Source organism: Drosophila busckii, chromosome 2L (genome assembly GCF_011750605.1).
Source record: "Drosophila busckii strain San Diego stock center, stock number 13000-0081.31 chromosome 2L, ASM1175060v1, whole genome shotgun sequence".
Classification (NCBI taxonomy): Eukaryota; Metazoa; Arthropoda; class Insecta; order Diptera; family Drosophilidae; genus Drosophila; species Drosophila busckii.
In genome coordinates, this window is record NC_046604.1 from 2,022,444 (window position 1) to 2,038,345 (window position 15,902).

The following is a 15,902-nucleotide window of genomic DNA, read 5'->3' on the forward strand; positions in this document are numbered from 1 at the left end:
AAAAAACTAAACCAATTGGCAATTTGCAAACAAATTTGTAGCTAAAGCAATTAAAATAAATAATAGAGGCTTATAATAATTTAGCAAAAATCGGTTTAAATAGCAGGAATTGCAGCGATAAAATGTAAGTATGTAAATTATTAAAGAATCGATTAATGCTAATTCAAAAATGTTTAAATTCAAACTAAAACATTTTTGAATTTATTTCTTTCCACAATATACAGCAACAGGCTAAGTAAATTGCAATCTCCAAATTAAATTTCTTAGCTTCAGCTTTATAATTTCAATTAAATTGTAGCTCAATCAATTTAATTCCAAGCTGTTTTAATATAACTTAAGTCTAATAAAAAAAATCCAAAGCCTGAATTTACACAAATTAAATTCAATTAGCACTTTGAGCTTCAGCTTGTGCCCCCCCAATCGGCAATCAGTAGCGCATTTGCACTTCGTTATCAGCCGAGCAATCTTTAAATACTTCTTTACTTAGACACACTTCACTGCGTCGTGTTAAATGTGCATGTGTGTGTGTGTGTCAGGTTGGAAAGTTTTGTATGCAAAGCAGTCACACAAGCAGCTCCAGGCACACGTTTGATGCTTGACTGATAGACTTGTTGGTTATGGTGACAGCTTTGACGGCTTGACTGTAAAACTAGCCAAGAAAGTAACAAATGCTAATCAGCTTGTTAGACAGGACTCAAAGCTGCAGCAGCAGCAACAGGAGCTGTTTAAACTGAAGCTTTTGGCTTATGTGAGTATCGATTTCAATTTGATTATGCCCATCACTCAATTAAGAGCAATATGCAATGCGCATAAGCGAAACGACAAGCGTGACAAGAAAGCGAGAGAGAGAGAGAGAGAGAGAGAGACCAATCAGGCATTGTCAGCATTTGACAAGCAGCAGTGGGTCCGAGATTAAAATGGCCGTGGGGCGTAAAGAAAATAAAAGCAATGACAACAAAAAACAAAAAAGAGGAGCATTGGACATGTGTCAGGCTCAAGCTGAAGCTGAAGCAGCGGCAGCAGCAGCAGCAGCAGCAGCAGCAGCGCAACAACTTTGAGCAAACAAATGAAAAATGAATTTCCTGCTTATGTTTATGCTTGGCATATGCTGAATGCTTCACTCGACTTGACTGCAGGATTGCTGCCCCACAACACACACGCACACACAATAACAAGCAAAAGTACAGTTATAAATATATCTAGAGCAAATGAAAATTGTATGCCAATAACAAAGAATTTGCTGTTCAGCTGCGGCTGCTGCTGCTGCTTCTGCAGCTTCTTGTTGATTTGCTTGACTTGCGGCCATGTTTGTTGCCGTTGACGTTATCAAAAAAGTTGTGGGCAACAGACAGACAGACAAACCTTTAATGCATATAATAAAGCGAGCAAAAATAAAAAAAACAAAAATGTAGGCAGAAAGGATACAAGTAATTTGCTGAGGGCAACAAAGCGGCCACTGCGGAAGTGTAGCAGAACATTGCATGAGCGTAGTCAAGAGGGGGTAGCAAGAGCAATGGCATGAGCAATTGTTGAAAGATCTAGCAGCAACCTAAGAAAAGTATATTTTATATTTATATATAATTCGCAACGCTTTTTATTCATAACTTGGTAAAAAGGCATTCGATTTTTGTTTAATGCTAACAACAAAATTGTATCATGCATATTTATTATTTAGAATTCTAACCAAAAATATAATGAAAAATAAATATTAATTAATTCAAAACTACCAAATTTGTATGCAGTTTATTTCTGAGGCATCTCATGAGCTTAAAAAAACATGAAACTCTAAAATTGGACGCCATTTTGCAGAGTTACGAATATTCACTCAGTCGTAGTATAAAATTAAAATGTTAGTGCTACTCAAAAAATTGACTTTTGCTTGATTAATTTGTTATTATTTGTTGTTATTTTTTATTACCTATATTTTATTTTAATTTGCTTTATTTAACAATAATTATTTTTTTGCTCGCTCTCATTGCTTCTATATATAGTTAATATTAATTGAAAACTTGTCACTGACTTGCTTCTTTACTTTTGTAATTTTGCAAGAATGTGCGCACCCTTGAGATAAGTCTGCGCTACGCCCATGGGAGCAGGCCCTGGCCCTCAATTTGCAATGCTGTGAGTTGCTTTTTTACTTTTTTTTGGGCGCTGTCTTGCTTTTTGCTTTGCATGATTTTTGCGGCAGGTAAAAAAGTCAGTGGGGCTAACATTCTTTTCTATTAGGCTTGATGCTTTGTCTTTTTGACTGCAGCTGCTGGCAAATTGAAATTTGCATTTTGATAAGCTCGCAGTTAGAGTCTGGCCAATAAATGCGACTAAGACAGCCCCGAGGGGCTGACGCTCTTACTCACTCATTTGCATTTACGAGCTGCCAAACTAAGTCTGTCTGTTAAATATGCCTGCGTGTGTGTGTCTGTCTGTGTGTGTGCGCTTGAGTGTGTGATTATGAGTGTGTATAATGTTTAAATAATCCTTCGTGCAAAGTCCTTTTGCAAATTATGACATTTACGTACTAATTTCCTTCCTAAATGCGTTTTCGGCGACAATGAGAGAGTTTTGCTCCCAAGGCAGCGGCAACGGCAGCGGCAGCGGCCAGAGCGAGAGCTTAGAGCGTCGACAACATCTAACGGGCCATAAGTTGTAAACTTAAGCTTTTTGCCAGCCAGTCAGCCAGCCAGCCACATATATAAAGTTTTGAGAGACCCACTGGCCCACACACACACACACACAAACACACACACAAATGAACGTTGCAGTCGCACGCTTCGACGCTCTTATTCATATGCTGCGCCAAGTTGTGGGCTTCCTGTAACGAGTTTCTGTTCATATGTCTGTGTGTGTGTGTGTGTGTGTGTGTGTGGCGGAAGGAAATGAGAAATTTTAAGTGAACTAGATTTTTGGTCTGTTTGTTGGCTTTGTTTGCGTTTCACTGCCAGCAACATGAACAACAACAGCAGCAGCAGGAGCAGGTGCTGTCAGGTTACGTATACGCCGCATATGGCCCACAAACGAGGCGCACACTCGACCACTCGCAAGCTGCATTGACTTGCCAGCCCCCAACACTGAGCTGAGCTGAACTAAACTGAACTGGACTAGACTGGACTGAAGTGAGCGTCCTTTGGCACAGGATTAACCTTGTCAGTGGCTCAAACCCGAAAAACAGTTGCTGCGGTCTGCAAACCCCAAAAAATACATTCACCAAAGCTAAAGAGCGAGAGCAACTGAGCCCACAAAATGCAGCTAACCGACTTCTCTATTAGCAAAAACTGCCAGCGCCTTAAACAGTTTTTAAGTTGCGTCCACACTTTAAGCCAATATTAAATTATTTTTGAGCTGTTGGCTAATTATGCAGCAAGCATTTAACACAAGCCAAATATTTACACAGTCTTCAATTAGACGCCAGCCAAGATATGCTATATATTTATATAATAAATTATTTGTAGCGTACACGCGTACGGCGCTGTAAATTTGTAATTTCTTTTTCGCTGCCGTTTTGTTGTGTATTTAAAAATTTATTTGCCATTCATTTGTTTGCGGTTCTGTTGTGCTCATTAATTTGGCAATTTGTATGCAAAGTGCACACACACACACACACACACACACACATATACAAAAGCTATTACAGGCATCACTTTCATTGTCATTGTCTGTTGTTGTTATTAGAAGGGCGATGTTAATGAATTTCATTTATTTGTCTGCGCTGTCAACTCGTTTCGGCTTTGGTTTTATTTGTATTTGCATTTGATTTTCACTTTTGCTGTAGCGCAATTTACACAGTTTACACGCGCTCTCAAGTGATAGTCGCAGTTATTTAATTTTTAATTACTTATGAGTACGCAAAGTATTTGAATAGCGCCCGCCAATGAATGAATGCATTTTAAATTGTGCATTCAAATGCGAAATTAAATTTGTAGCGCTTGTCAATGATTAACGCGCGCATTTTTTTTTTTCAACACCACTGCATGCTTGTCTTTGCCAATTAATTGTTTAATTTGGTTATTTAAAATTAATGACATTTTTTGTTTTTTTTTTCCCCGCATTTTTTTTCATGTCACTGCGCATTTATTTGGTTTCGCATAAAAGTATGCTATATATATTTTTTTGCTACATTTTAAATTACAAATATTGTTAAACATTCATTTCAATTATGCAGATAAGCGCAAATGTAATGAAAGTTGAACAAGCGGATTAATGCGCAGCAGCAACAAAAAAAAAAAAATGGCAACAAAAGCAAATAACTATATAACCAAAACATAAGTGGCTTAAAGTCAATTTAATGAGCAATAAACTGCGCTAGATTTGTGACAGTATTTGAGGCTTTGATTGCACTATAAACTGACAGACAAATGTTTAACATTGATATGGCATTAAACTGAGGATTTATTTAATTATTTTCTCGCAGTCAACCACAATTAATGTCAAAGACTTTTTTTTAGAATTATTTTGAACTGCAAACAGCATGTGGCTGCCATTTGGAACGACAGCAAAGCTGCTGCTCTTGCTCTCTCTCTCTCGCTCTTTGGGTGCAGCACAGCACTTGGCCCATTGTTTGTTTGTTTTTACAACTGTGATTGAGGTGAAATTGCATATTTCGCTTGCGCTTCTTTCATTTCATTTCATTGCACATTGCCTTGCATTTTATTTTTGCCAAGCTCTAGACTCAGAGAACGCCCAACTACTTACTTATATATAAACGTCTCTACGTATATGAATTGCTCTCTGCTTATGTGCCTGTGTGTGTGTGTGTGCAATAATACAAAACGTTTTATTGAATGCCGTTACCCTTAACTTGTCTTGCTGCTACATGCCCCATGCACTTGACCAAGTCGCTGCCTTTGTTTCGCTTCGTTCACCGTTTATTGCAGCAAATAAATGTCAATGTGCAAAGAAAAATGCTTGCAAACAATTTAAAGCTTAGCTTAGGTAAGTGCTTACATTTAAATAATAACAATGCGCATTATATAATTACATTTATTTAAAGAGCAACTTGCAGTAGTAGCTTGGATTTAAATTTAAGCGAGTGACTAATTTAATTTGCATACAAGATTTGAGCCAAATTAAATGGCATTTGACTGAATTTTATAGACTTAATGTTACCAAAATTGTTAGAAATACGAAATTGATTGTAAATGAAAAATGTTTAAAGTATTGGCATTAAGCAGAATAACTAAGAGTGTATTTATTTTAAATATTAAAGCATTTAGCAGGCTTATTGACTTATTGACTCCCTAGTAGGCCTTTGGCGGCAGTAAAAGCAGCAGTCGCAAATGAGTCTGTCGCTAAGATATTACACATTATATGATTAATAAGCAGGCCAGGGCTGAAAACTCAGTCGGCTTATGTGTGTGTGTGTGTACGCATCCAGTCAACAGAGCTCACAGCTGTCTGACTCGTTCTATTTGTTTAAAGCTACAACATCAAAAAGTGTAATAAAATATATAAATATATAAAATGCACAACTTGATAAAGAGTCCAGCACTATACGAGATACTAAAGAGCCCCATGCCCGAGCAGCTAGAAAGCAACGACAAGAGAGCGACAACTGAGACAACAACTGAGCTGAATGCAAATGCGTTTGAGTTTGTGCCACGTGCCACGCTAAGCGAGAGCGAGAGTGAGCCGAAGACGACTGAGCAGCGGTTGAATCTAAATGAGCTGCAGCGTCAGTTCGAAGCGCTGGATCAATGCAAAGCAACGCAGCCGAAGCTGCTGCTGCCCTGGAAAGGATTTCCCAAGCCGCTGCGTCCCGAGCGACTAAACAAAGCGCGTAAGTAAAACACTAAGCAGTCGCTAAACGAGACTTAAGCTAAGTTTATGCAGCTGCAGGCGCAACTGCGAAGCAGCAGCAGCCCAAGGCGAAGGCAGCGCATGTTGCCTGCAAGCAAAAGAAGCCGCCAGCGCATACAAACAAAGAGCCAGACTGCAAAGCAACGGACAAGCTCAAAACTACTGCTGAGAAGAAGCTGGCGGAGGAAAAGCGACGCGAGCATGAGCGCAAAATAGCGCTGGAGGCGCTCAAGCTTGTAGAGCAGCGACGCAGCCGCGAGACGGAGGAGCCAAAGCCAAAGCCGCTGGTGCATTTGTCGCGCTCCCCAGTGCGCTTTACGCCTGAGGAGCGCGTGCGCGTCGATCGCTTGCGTTTGATTAAACGTGAGCATATCGAGCGCGTGCTGCGTGAAATGCGCGATGAGCTTGAAGCGAAGCAGCAGCAGCAACAACAACAACCCATAAGCAATCGCTATGTAGCGCTGCAGCGTGCGCTGAAGCAGCAGCCAGCGTCAGAGACAGAGGCAGCAACTGAGCCTGTGCTGAAGCCAGCAGCAGCAGCAGCAGCGGAGGCGGCGGCGGCGCCACCCAAACGTTATATACCCACAGTTAAGCAATGGGATGAGCGCTGCAAAGCCAAAGCCAGCAAAGCAGCTGCCAATAAAGAAAACGAGAAGCAGCAGCAACATCAGCCCAGAGCAGCAGCTGAGGAGTCAAGCGAGCAACCAGCTCGTGCTATGCTCGCCTCCAGTTTGCGTCAGAATTTGCCACCGCAGCCTGCACAGCAACTCAACGCAAAGTCTCGCGAGCTGTTTGTGCCACGCTTTTGGCCACGTGCTCCCTCGCTGGCCAGCTCGGAGCGGCGACGTGGCAATCTTACACATGCGCGCAACATTTCGCGCGCCTTTCCCATGTGCGGCCTGCTGCCCACGCCCAGCCCGCATGGCCAGCCAGACGACGACGACGACGAGGACGACGACGTCGCTTATGAGTGCTCCAAGTCCATCAAGCGCTACAGCATTGAGCAGCTGCTCAAGTTGGAGCCACAGCCGCAGCAACTGCAAAAGCCACAAATTGAGCATTCGCTGCTTAAGCTCAACTTTCTCTTTGATTAACTGCGTCCCAACCAAAATTTTGTTGCATTCACATCTCTGTTTATTGTTTCGATTTTGTTGCTCATCACTATGAATTTATTATGAATTATATTAACTAATTTAAGCTCAAGTTGACTTTTATATATTGCGCTGACTGCTCTTTAAGCCCTCCACAATTAACAGCATAAATTTAAATGTGCAATTAATGCAACAGCTTGAGGCTGCAGCAGCAAAAAAAAAATATATAATGATATATTGCTGCAGCTACTGACGACCAATGCGAGTTGTAAATTGTCTGCTGTGCTGCAAAATACTTTAGAATTGCTTCATTAAATATTTGTTGCAAATAATAAGCGTTGTAATTAGTTTATATATATTTATTTCTATTAAAGAGCAGCCATTTCTCTATCTCTTTTAGCTTAATAGAGCAGCTTATAAAGAAAAAACATTATTTGCTTATATTACATCAATTCAACTTTAGTTTATTATTATGACATATAAATAACAGATATAAGAATTGTCTGATTATAGATTTTTCATTGAATTTAAATTCATAGTAAGTGCAATTTACTACTTCAATGATGATGATTCAGCTGGTTACAATTGTCTGATTCTCATTCTCAGCAACTGAATAATAAATACATAACATTCATATATAAATATCAAGAAGACAAGTGCATGGCTTTATTAGCAATCGAAAAATCTAGGCTCAGTCCATACAAAATAAATAAATGTAGGGTTTAATGTACTACAAATGTATATCTTTATTTAACGGATATTGATTATGTTAAGTGATATTAAGTGATATTATATTATATTAGATTAAAGTAACTTTAGTGCTTGTTGGCTGTTTCACGTCTGCCCTCTTGGCGCTCTCTTCTACGACTGTACTGACTGAACACTTCCCTTGTCTCTTTCCTCACTGATCACAGCTGTTTCTTACGCACAAAGTCATCCCATCCTACATAAATTGCTAGTGCGATGAAAACGAAATAAGTTTAGATACTGCAGCTCCATTTGAAATTCGTAGCAAATGTTTGAATTATTTAATAAGTGAATTATTTAATAAGTGGTACATAAATAAGAATAGAATAAATTGCTTTTAGATATTATGTTATATATAATATCACTGATCGCCTAGTGTCAAGCTATGCGGCAAATCAAAGTAAAAACTCTCTAAGTGGTTAACTGAAAGTAACGCAGAGAGTGTTAGGCATCTTATATTAATGTTAAGCATAACTAAATAAAAATGCTCTAAATAAAAATATTTGTTTATTTATTTTATTTATTTATATAACTGTAGGCTTAAAGTGTAAACTTAAGCTTCAGGGGAGGCAGCCTTAGCTTCTGGGGCTTTCGGCTAGGGATGTGAGGGTGTTTTGCTTATAGTTATTTTTTTTTTTTGCGTGACTCATTCTACTTTACATGTTTACATATTTACATTTTAACATATTTACATTTTGATTCGTTTGCTTACACATATATGTTTCATTTGTTTCTGTTTAATTTTTCATACTACTCTTTCTAGTTTGGCTTTCTTGAGAAAGTCGTTAATTATTATAATATTTTCTATCGATGGGTGTGATAAAAATATTTCTTACTTAGACAGACATAAAGAAATTTTAACAATAATTTGGCTGCAGCTTGAAGCAACCGCTTGCCAACAACTACAGGGTAGACGTTGGCTTTGCCGACAATAAAGCCCAAAGGTCATTTAATCACACACACACACACACACGCACACACATTTTCAGTGAAAGGCATTTGATTGTTTGCATTCTCCATTTAAAATACATGCGTGCAAACAAAAACAACAAAATGCAAAATACAAAAAAAAAAAAAAATGTAGCGTGGATGCAATTTGACGCTTTATTTGCGCTGGCATCAACGGCAATGGTCATGTGATACGTTAGTCAGGCCCTCAGCAACACCTACCGCTTGGCAGATATATATATATTATATATATATAGCCACATGTCAATATTTTAACGCGCACAAGGGAAAAAGCAGCACAAAGTTGCTTGTGGGGTAGTCGCTGGTGTTATTGATGTGTAAAGTGTGTGGGCTGTTGTTTAATAAAATTAAAATATAAATTTAATATTGCCGCGTTGCTGTCGTTGATCTGCCACATTAATCATAAAATATACAGCTTGGAGTTTCACTGGCTTGCATTGCATATTTATTTATTTTAATTTTGTGCGCACGCTTCTTTTTTTTTTTTGTTATAAAGTCAAAGTGTAACTGTCAACTGGCTCATTATCAGTTGACTGTAAAAAGCTGCACAGTTAGTTGGAGTTGAGGCAGGCAGAGACAGCAGCGTGTGGCAGCCACAAGCGCTGAGCTAACGAGAAACTTTCAATTTGCACGCTGTGTGTGCTGAGCTGTTTGCTTTGTGCGCTTGTTGCTGCTGCTGCTGCTGTAATTCCATTGGCTGCTGACTCTTGCACGCTTCCTTTTTATAATCATAACATGGCAATTTTATTCAATTTCCTTGCCTTTTGTGTGTGGCAGCAGCGGCAGCGGCAGCGGCAGCAACAAAATATTAAAAATTATTTAAAGTTTATGCATAAAGTTAAACTTAACATTGCGCTCTAGCGTAACTAAGCCAGATTCGCTTCACGAATCAAAGGCGCACAGGGCTGAGCGTCAACTACAAACATTTTTATAAAAATTAACAACAACAAAGGCGTGCCCAGGCGGGCAGGCAAGTAAAACTATGTGCAGCCACTTTGTGGCAAAAGGTGGCCGCCTCAAAGAGCTGCCAACTGCCAAAGCGGCTTAAGCACACACACACACACTAGCAAAGTATGTGTGTGTGTATAAGCTGCTTAAGTTGCATAGGTTTTGTAAAATAATTCGCTTAAAATGTTGAGGCTCAATTGCCAAAGCACTTTGCGCACACTAATTAAGCTCACTTTAACAATTTAGAGAGCTGCTGCGTATACGTAATAAATATTGTATATGCTCAAAGTTTTGCATGCTGCCCTGGCTACGTGAGAGCAAGACAGCGAAACGTAAACGCAGACGTGATCTGCAGACTTGCCAATGCTTTTGTGATGGGCAGCTGTCAAATAAATTTATTACGCATACGCCATGTGTAATAAATAAATAGCAATATGCAGCAAAATAAATATGCACAGTCATTGCGCAGGTTTAAAGTGTGCGAGTTTATGAAATCTTAACTAGTTTAGCAATAGGCTGTGAGTTGCTGTAGCTGCTGCTGCTGCTGCCATCATCAACATCATTGTCGACGCCATCAACGTTGATGGCTTGTTAAATTGCCTGTTTCGTGTTTTGTTTGCTTGTTCACAGGATTTTCGACAAATTTTGTCTATTTTGGCTTAGTCGTTTCTTGCTGCTGTTGCTTGGCTGCTGTTGCTTGTGTGCAAGTGTGCGTGACGCCAACATTATGCACATTAGCGCACATTATGAGCTTGTTTTGTAAGTGACCCTTTTGCCAAAAGACTGCACTGGACACTGTTTTTTTTGTTTGTCAGCCGCTTGGCAAGCAGCCAGCCAGGTAAGAGTGCAAAGCATTGAGCTGACAACTGACAAGCGACAAAACTGATGGATCAGCTGTAGTTGCTGCGCTGATTTTTCGACTCAAATTAGCAACAGCAACATAAATGTTGAAATGTTTGCCATTTTCTGTGTTTTTTTTTTTTTCGTACACAACATCAAGCCATTTGGCGCTTAATGTTTTGCTGGCTGTGTCTGTGTGTGCGTGCTAAGTGCATACGTGCGCTACATGCGTGTGTCCGCATGTGTCTGTGTGTGTGTGTGTGTTTTGTACTTGGCTGTCGTCCAGTCAAAGTGTAGCTCGTAATGGCAGCAAGTGGCTGCGAGCTTTTAGGCTGTCAAACGTTATGAAGTCTGCATGACACTCACTTTAACGCCCACTGCCACACCCACTCACTCATACTCACTCACTTGCTCGCTCAGCTGCTATACTCGCTTGCAATTTAACAATTGAGTCTTACAGCTTAACATAATTTATGTTTGCATTTATTAAAATAATTTTTATGCGCATTTCACTGTCACAGCAGCGCGACAGCCGTTGATCTTTTTATTGCACACACACACACACACACACATGCACTCATTATGTGTGCGTGTGCTAACTATTGTGGCATAAGTTAATGACAAAATGTTGCTGCTATTGTGTTGCATTTATTAAACATAATTTGCCCACGCGCTTGCGTTATATTCAACACCATTTTGTAGTGCATACACTTTGCATTTGTTATTGTTTTTAATTGTTGTTGTTGTTGTGCAGGCATTGCAATTAAAATTCATTGTTATATGCAACTCATTTTGACTTTTTGTTATGCCGCCACGGCTGACCAACGATGTTAACTTCGTGGCTCTGAGCAATTTTCAGTTTCATAATTATAAATATACATAAATGCATGACTCACACATACACACACACACACACACACATACAATGCAGCAATATCTGCATAACCCTGTCATGCTTAATGGAGAGCCACATTTAAATGCATTTAAGTAGCATTTTAAAATGCCATCCATCGAGCTTCACCACCCTCCAGCCCAGCCCCCCCCCACACGCTCTAAAGTGTATGTGCACTTTATCTGCCCCTCTCCTCACTCTCTCTCTCTCTTTATCTCGCTGTGTTGCCTGCTCTTTGTTGCAGTTGTTGATTGGCGCTTTTGAAGTGCGCGGCTTAATAAGCAATAATTACATGTCATGCGCTCAGTACGAGGACAATGCAGCTTAAGAGTCAAATTGTGTGCAAAGTACACACACACGCATACACACACACACAGACTCATTCAAAGTAACTGCATTGGCGATGAGATAATCCTCGGCAAGGTCCTTTATATTGCATTTTAATTTATTAACTTGTAAGCTTCATTTTAAAGCATTGCATGTTTTTAAATCTATTCTTTAAATATATCAATAAAATATTCTCTATAACAGGCAGACGCTTTAATCGCTAACTAAGTGGCTGAAATAATTGTATAAATTTAAAAGATCATATATTTATATTGCTACACTTGAAACATTTATTTGGTTTACAGACAAGAGCAAAATAAAACAAAAAAAAGCTAACAACATTGACTTTCAATATATACAAGTTATCAGCTTCATTTATAACTTAATATTTAATATTTAAAATCGATTTAATTTCAACTTTTTCGCGCAGTGTACACAAGCTTTTAGTGTTGACTGCTATTTAGTTGCATACCAAAATTGTTTAAACAAAATTAAAATATCTATAGGCATCTCGGTTAACCGACTCCATACAGATGATAATTACTCAGCTAATTTATATACATATGCATATGTATATATATTTCTAAGCTTTATAAATTGCAGCAATTTATGCAAAAAGCGACATTTGTACACAATTCTAAGCCACTAATGCATTTTGTGGCCAAAACACACAGATAGACAGAAATTGAAATAGAAATAGCAAGAGACTGAGCGAGAGCGAGAGGGAGCAACGAGTGACAGCAGCATTTTAATAATAAAATTGTTAACAGAATTTTGCTGTGCTTTTGACCACACAGAAACATGTGTTTGTCCTTGTTAAAAGGACTGAGTAAGAGAACAAGGCCCGCTCGACACCAGCTCGAATATATTTTTGTTGTGCTTGGCTTTTGTGTTGTGTTGCGCAATCTAAATGAAATGGTCGACGTGTGTACAACGTACGCACAACTTTTGCCATATTTAATCGCATTTGCAACAAGCTACATAACCTTACGGCAAAACACCCCGCACCACCCACCCACAACGCTTTACGAAAAGTTTGTGGCTTTTGGGCATTGGCTTATTATTGTTAAACTTTTAACGCCCACAACAGCAACAACAACAACAACAACAACAGCAGCATATATATAAACAATAACAACAAGATATGAATTTTTAGCAAAATTTTGTAGCACAAAATTAGCATTAGGCAAAGGCAGCTGCAACTAGCGATGGCCAAAAGCGACAAATACTAAAATACCGCATTTTTATTTGGCTATGCAAATAAATATTTAGTACATTTGTTAATTGAATTGCAGCTGCTTAAGCTCTGGGGTACACTTGCCGCCAACTCTCCAGTGCACATCTCTAACAAATTAAAACTATAATGTTTACCTTTGTGTCGCTGCATTGTTACAGTTGCAGCTTTTTAAGCTTGTTTGTGGCTGCAGCAACAGCAACAGCAGCAACAGCAGCAGCAGCAGTTTCGGCCCTTGGCTTTTAAAACGTGTGTAGCTGAAACTTTTGCCCTGCTGCTAAGTTTTACAGCACAGATTTATGCCAAACACACACACACACATGTATGTGTGCATTAGCATGTGTGCTTGTAAAGTGATTAAAAATTGGGTCAAGTGGCATATGCGTGTTGGGATTAAGCAATTTGGCAATGCTATGCACACAAATCAAAAGATTTTCCTACCTTCCAAGCATATTTATGTGCATTTCTCGATGCCAGCGTCAGTTCACTTAATTACAGTACGAGCGGCCACAGAAAATAAGCAACAATGTTAAGCACTGTGGACGAAGTTAACTGCCCAGCCAAATCAGTGAGCGGTTTTTGGCTAAAAGCCTCAATGTTTCGGTACCCCCAAAATGCAAATGCCATTGGTCAGTGCTTGTGTCTGAGCTGCGGCCGCGCTGTCGATACAACAACAGAAACTGCAACAACAGTCGTCGCTGCATTGACAGTTTCACTTGATATTCCAGGCCAGCAGCCAAATCAATACTGAAGCTCTAGGTGATCAACTTTAGCAGAAGAATAATTTAGCTTGTACTTATATTGATTTCTTTCTGCTTGCGTATCTAGCTTGGAGTCACTTGATTGCTAGAAATGATAAACTAACACAGACTAATTTCATTGAATCTCTCCCAACTACAACAAATTTAATGTGTCTAGCTCTTGTTGTGTTTGAACACGTGCTGCTTAAAAATTAATATAAAATCGCTGCTAATCAGTTTAGTTTGACAATCTGTATGTTATGTTCGCTTCAAAACGAGTTTTATGTTGTCAGCAGCAGCTTTAATTAAATTTTAATATTTCTAATAGGCTTAAAACTAAACTTGTTTTGAAGCATGCTATATGAGTAATTTTTATTTTGCTATATCTCTTATCTTATCTTATCTTGTAAGACAAGCTTGAGTTTAATTCTTTAATTTCAAAAAATGCGCCTTGTTTGCCTTACGATCCGTTTTACCATTAGGCAGACGCTTCAGATCGTCCACAATGATAACTCCAGCATGCAAATGCAAATGCTTGGACTGCTCATGCTGCTGCACATATTCGACAACATCCTGAGCAGTTATTTGTGTACCTGGCATTTTGACAACGACTGCGGCAGCTTCATCGCCGTACTCATCACTGAAAATGCCAAAGGCACAGACATCTGCAACGCCTGGCATTTTGGCAATGAGTATCCTCAATTTCTCGTGGATAATACTTAAAATTGATATACTTCAACATTTCCTTCTTGCGATCTACGATATACAGAAATTCGTCCTCATCTACATAGCCCAAGTCACCAGAGTGAAACCATAAATCCTTGTCCTGCATCTTGCTAGTCTCTGCTGGATCACCATAATAGCCAGCCCAGTATTGTTTACTCCTATGACATACCTCACCCACTTCATTTGCTCCTAGAGACTTTCCATGCTCGTTGATTATTTTTTAACTGAAAACCAGTAGTGACTCGACCCACTGCATTTGTCTTCTCATCAAAATGAAAGTTAATGCATCCATATCCAGTAATCTCTGACATGCTGTAAAAAAAGTTCATAGCGCCTTTCTGCACTTTGCTTCGGAACTGTTTCTGGTTCTCCACGGAGCAGGGTCCACCTCCATAAAGTATTCTACGCAAGCTACTCAGATCTGTCTTATCGAATTCCACACAGTTCACCATTTGTGCCAACTGTCCACTAGCAAAGAAAAACCAAGTTACTTTGTACTTTTCAAGAATACCCAGCACATAGGCGCGATCAAAGTCAGCTGTTGCTATAACTGACATAGCGCCGAAAGCTCCACAAATTATAGATCTCATAAGTCCGGTCATCCAATCGAATGTGCTGTTTGTAAACATTATGTCATCCGATGTTACAGAGCTGTATCAAAATAAATACTAATAATAAATAAATGAATGAATAGATTAACTAAATTTGAAACTTACAAGCAATCATTGAAATATCCGTGTGTATTACGCACAGTAACAGCTTTAGGTAATCCTGTAGTTCCGGAGGAAGATAAAATGGCCAGGTTTTGATCATTGCCATTTTCCAAGCGTGCGGGTGAAAAATTCTCTTCAATGGGCGTCCTTAGCAACTCCTCAATTTTAATAGATCCTTCTACATGATTACGCATTGTTATGATCTTAACTTGCAGCTGCTCAGTGGCCGCTTTTATCTTCTCGTACTCATCTCCATCGCAGAAAATAATCCGAGGCTTAGTTATAGTAAAGAGTTTTTCAATTGTAGTTTGTTGACCTTTCCAGTTCAGGGCATGATATGCAATTCCATTAAAAAAACAAGCATAAACCACAGAACATATGTGCGTAGTATTTCTAGCTGCGATTCCAACAATATCCGTTTGCTTCAGTCCCAAGTTTCTCAAATAACTGGCAATTCGCATGGAATTCGTTAGTAGCTCCTCGCGAGTGAGCACTGTATTTTCAGTTGCAGATATCTGTAATATAGAACGTTTTATTTTCCTCTATAATATTATATTTATTAATTTAAGTACCTGTGCAATTTTCTTTGGTTGCCGCTGCAGCACTTCAAAAATTATCTGCCCAACGGAATCATCTTTTGGAAATAATGCTGGAGTTTGGTTACTGCTCCAAATATTTTCAGCAGAATCAAAGCTGACTGATTGCATATTGTAGGCTCTATCAAATACTAAAGTGAACGAGATTTAGTGTAGCATTTTATACAAATTTTTTCGTTTTATTAGCATGAAAGCGCAATTTTCCTAATTTATACGTTACAGCTTGTTATTTAAATAAGATTGTATAACTCGTTTTAAGTCGTAACAAAAACAAATATTGTCTAGACTG

The 15,902-nt window shown here is 39.0% G+C and overlaps 2 protein-coding genes across 3 annotated transcripts; one reads left to right on the forward strand and one right to left on the reverse strand.

Annotated features, from left to right (window-relative positions):
- Window positions 1–5,353: 5,353 nt before the first annotated feature.
- LOC108601784 lies at window positions 5,354–6,981 on the forward strand. 2 transcript variants are annotated; one of them, XM_017989724.2, is made up of 2 exons: window positions 5,354–5,770; window positions 5,830–6,981. In XM_017989724.2, the coding sequence occupies exons 1-2, from the start codon at window positions 5,455–5,457 to the stop codon at window positions 6,882–6,884; spliced, it is 1,371 nt and encodes a 456-aa protein (XP_017845213.2). In that variant the 5' UTR covers window positions 5,354–5,454; the 3' UTR covers window positions 6,885–6,981. The 2 variants fall into 2 exon arrangements, with proteins under 2 accessions (XP_017845213.2, XP_017845204.2); XM_017989715.2 differs by having other exon boundaries at window positions 5,355–5,770; window positions 5,824–6,980.
- A 7,020-nt stretch (window positions 6,982–14,001) lies between these two features.
- On the reverse strand, window positions 14,002–15,478 carry LOC108595303 (4-coumarate--CoA ligase). The gene is made up of 4 exons (XM_033293872.1): window positions 15,021–15,478; window positions 14,556–14,955; window positions 14,313–14,500; window positions 14,002–14,218 (listed from the first exon to the last, which is right to left on the reverse strand). Exons 1-4 carry the CDS (start codon window positions 15,476–15,478, stop codon window positions 14,002–14,004), a joined length of 1,263 nt encoding a protein of 420 aa, XP_033149763.1.
- Window positions 15,479–15,902: the final 424 nt, after the last annotated feature.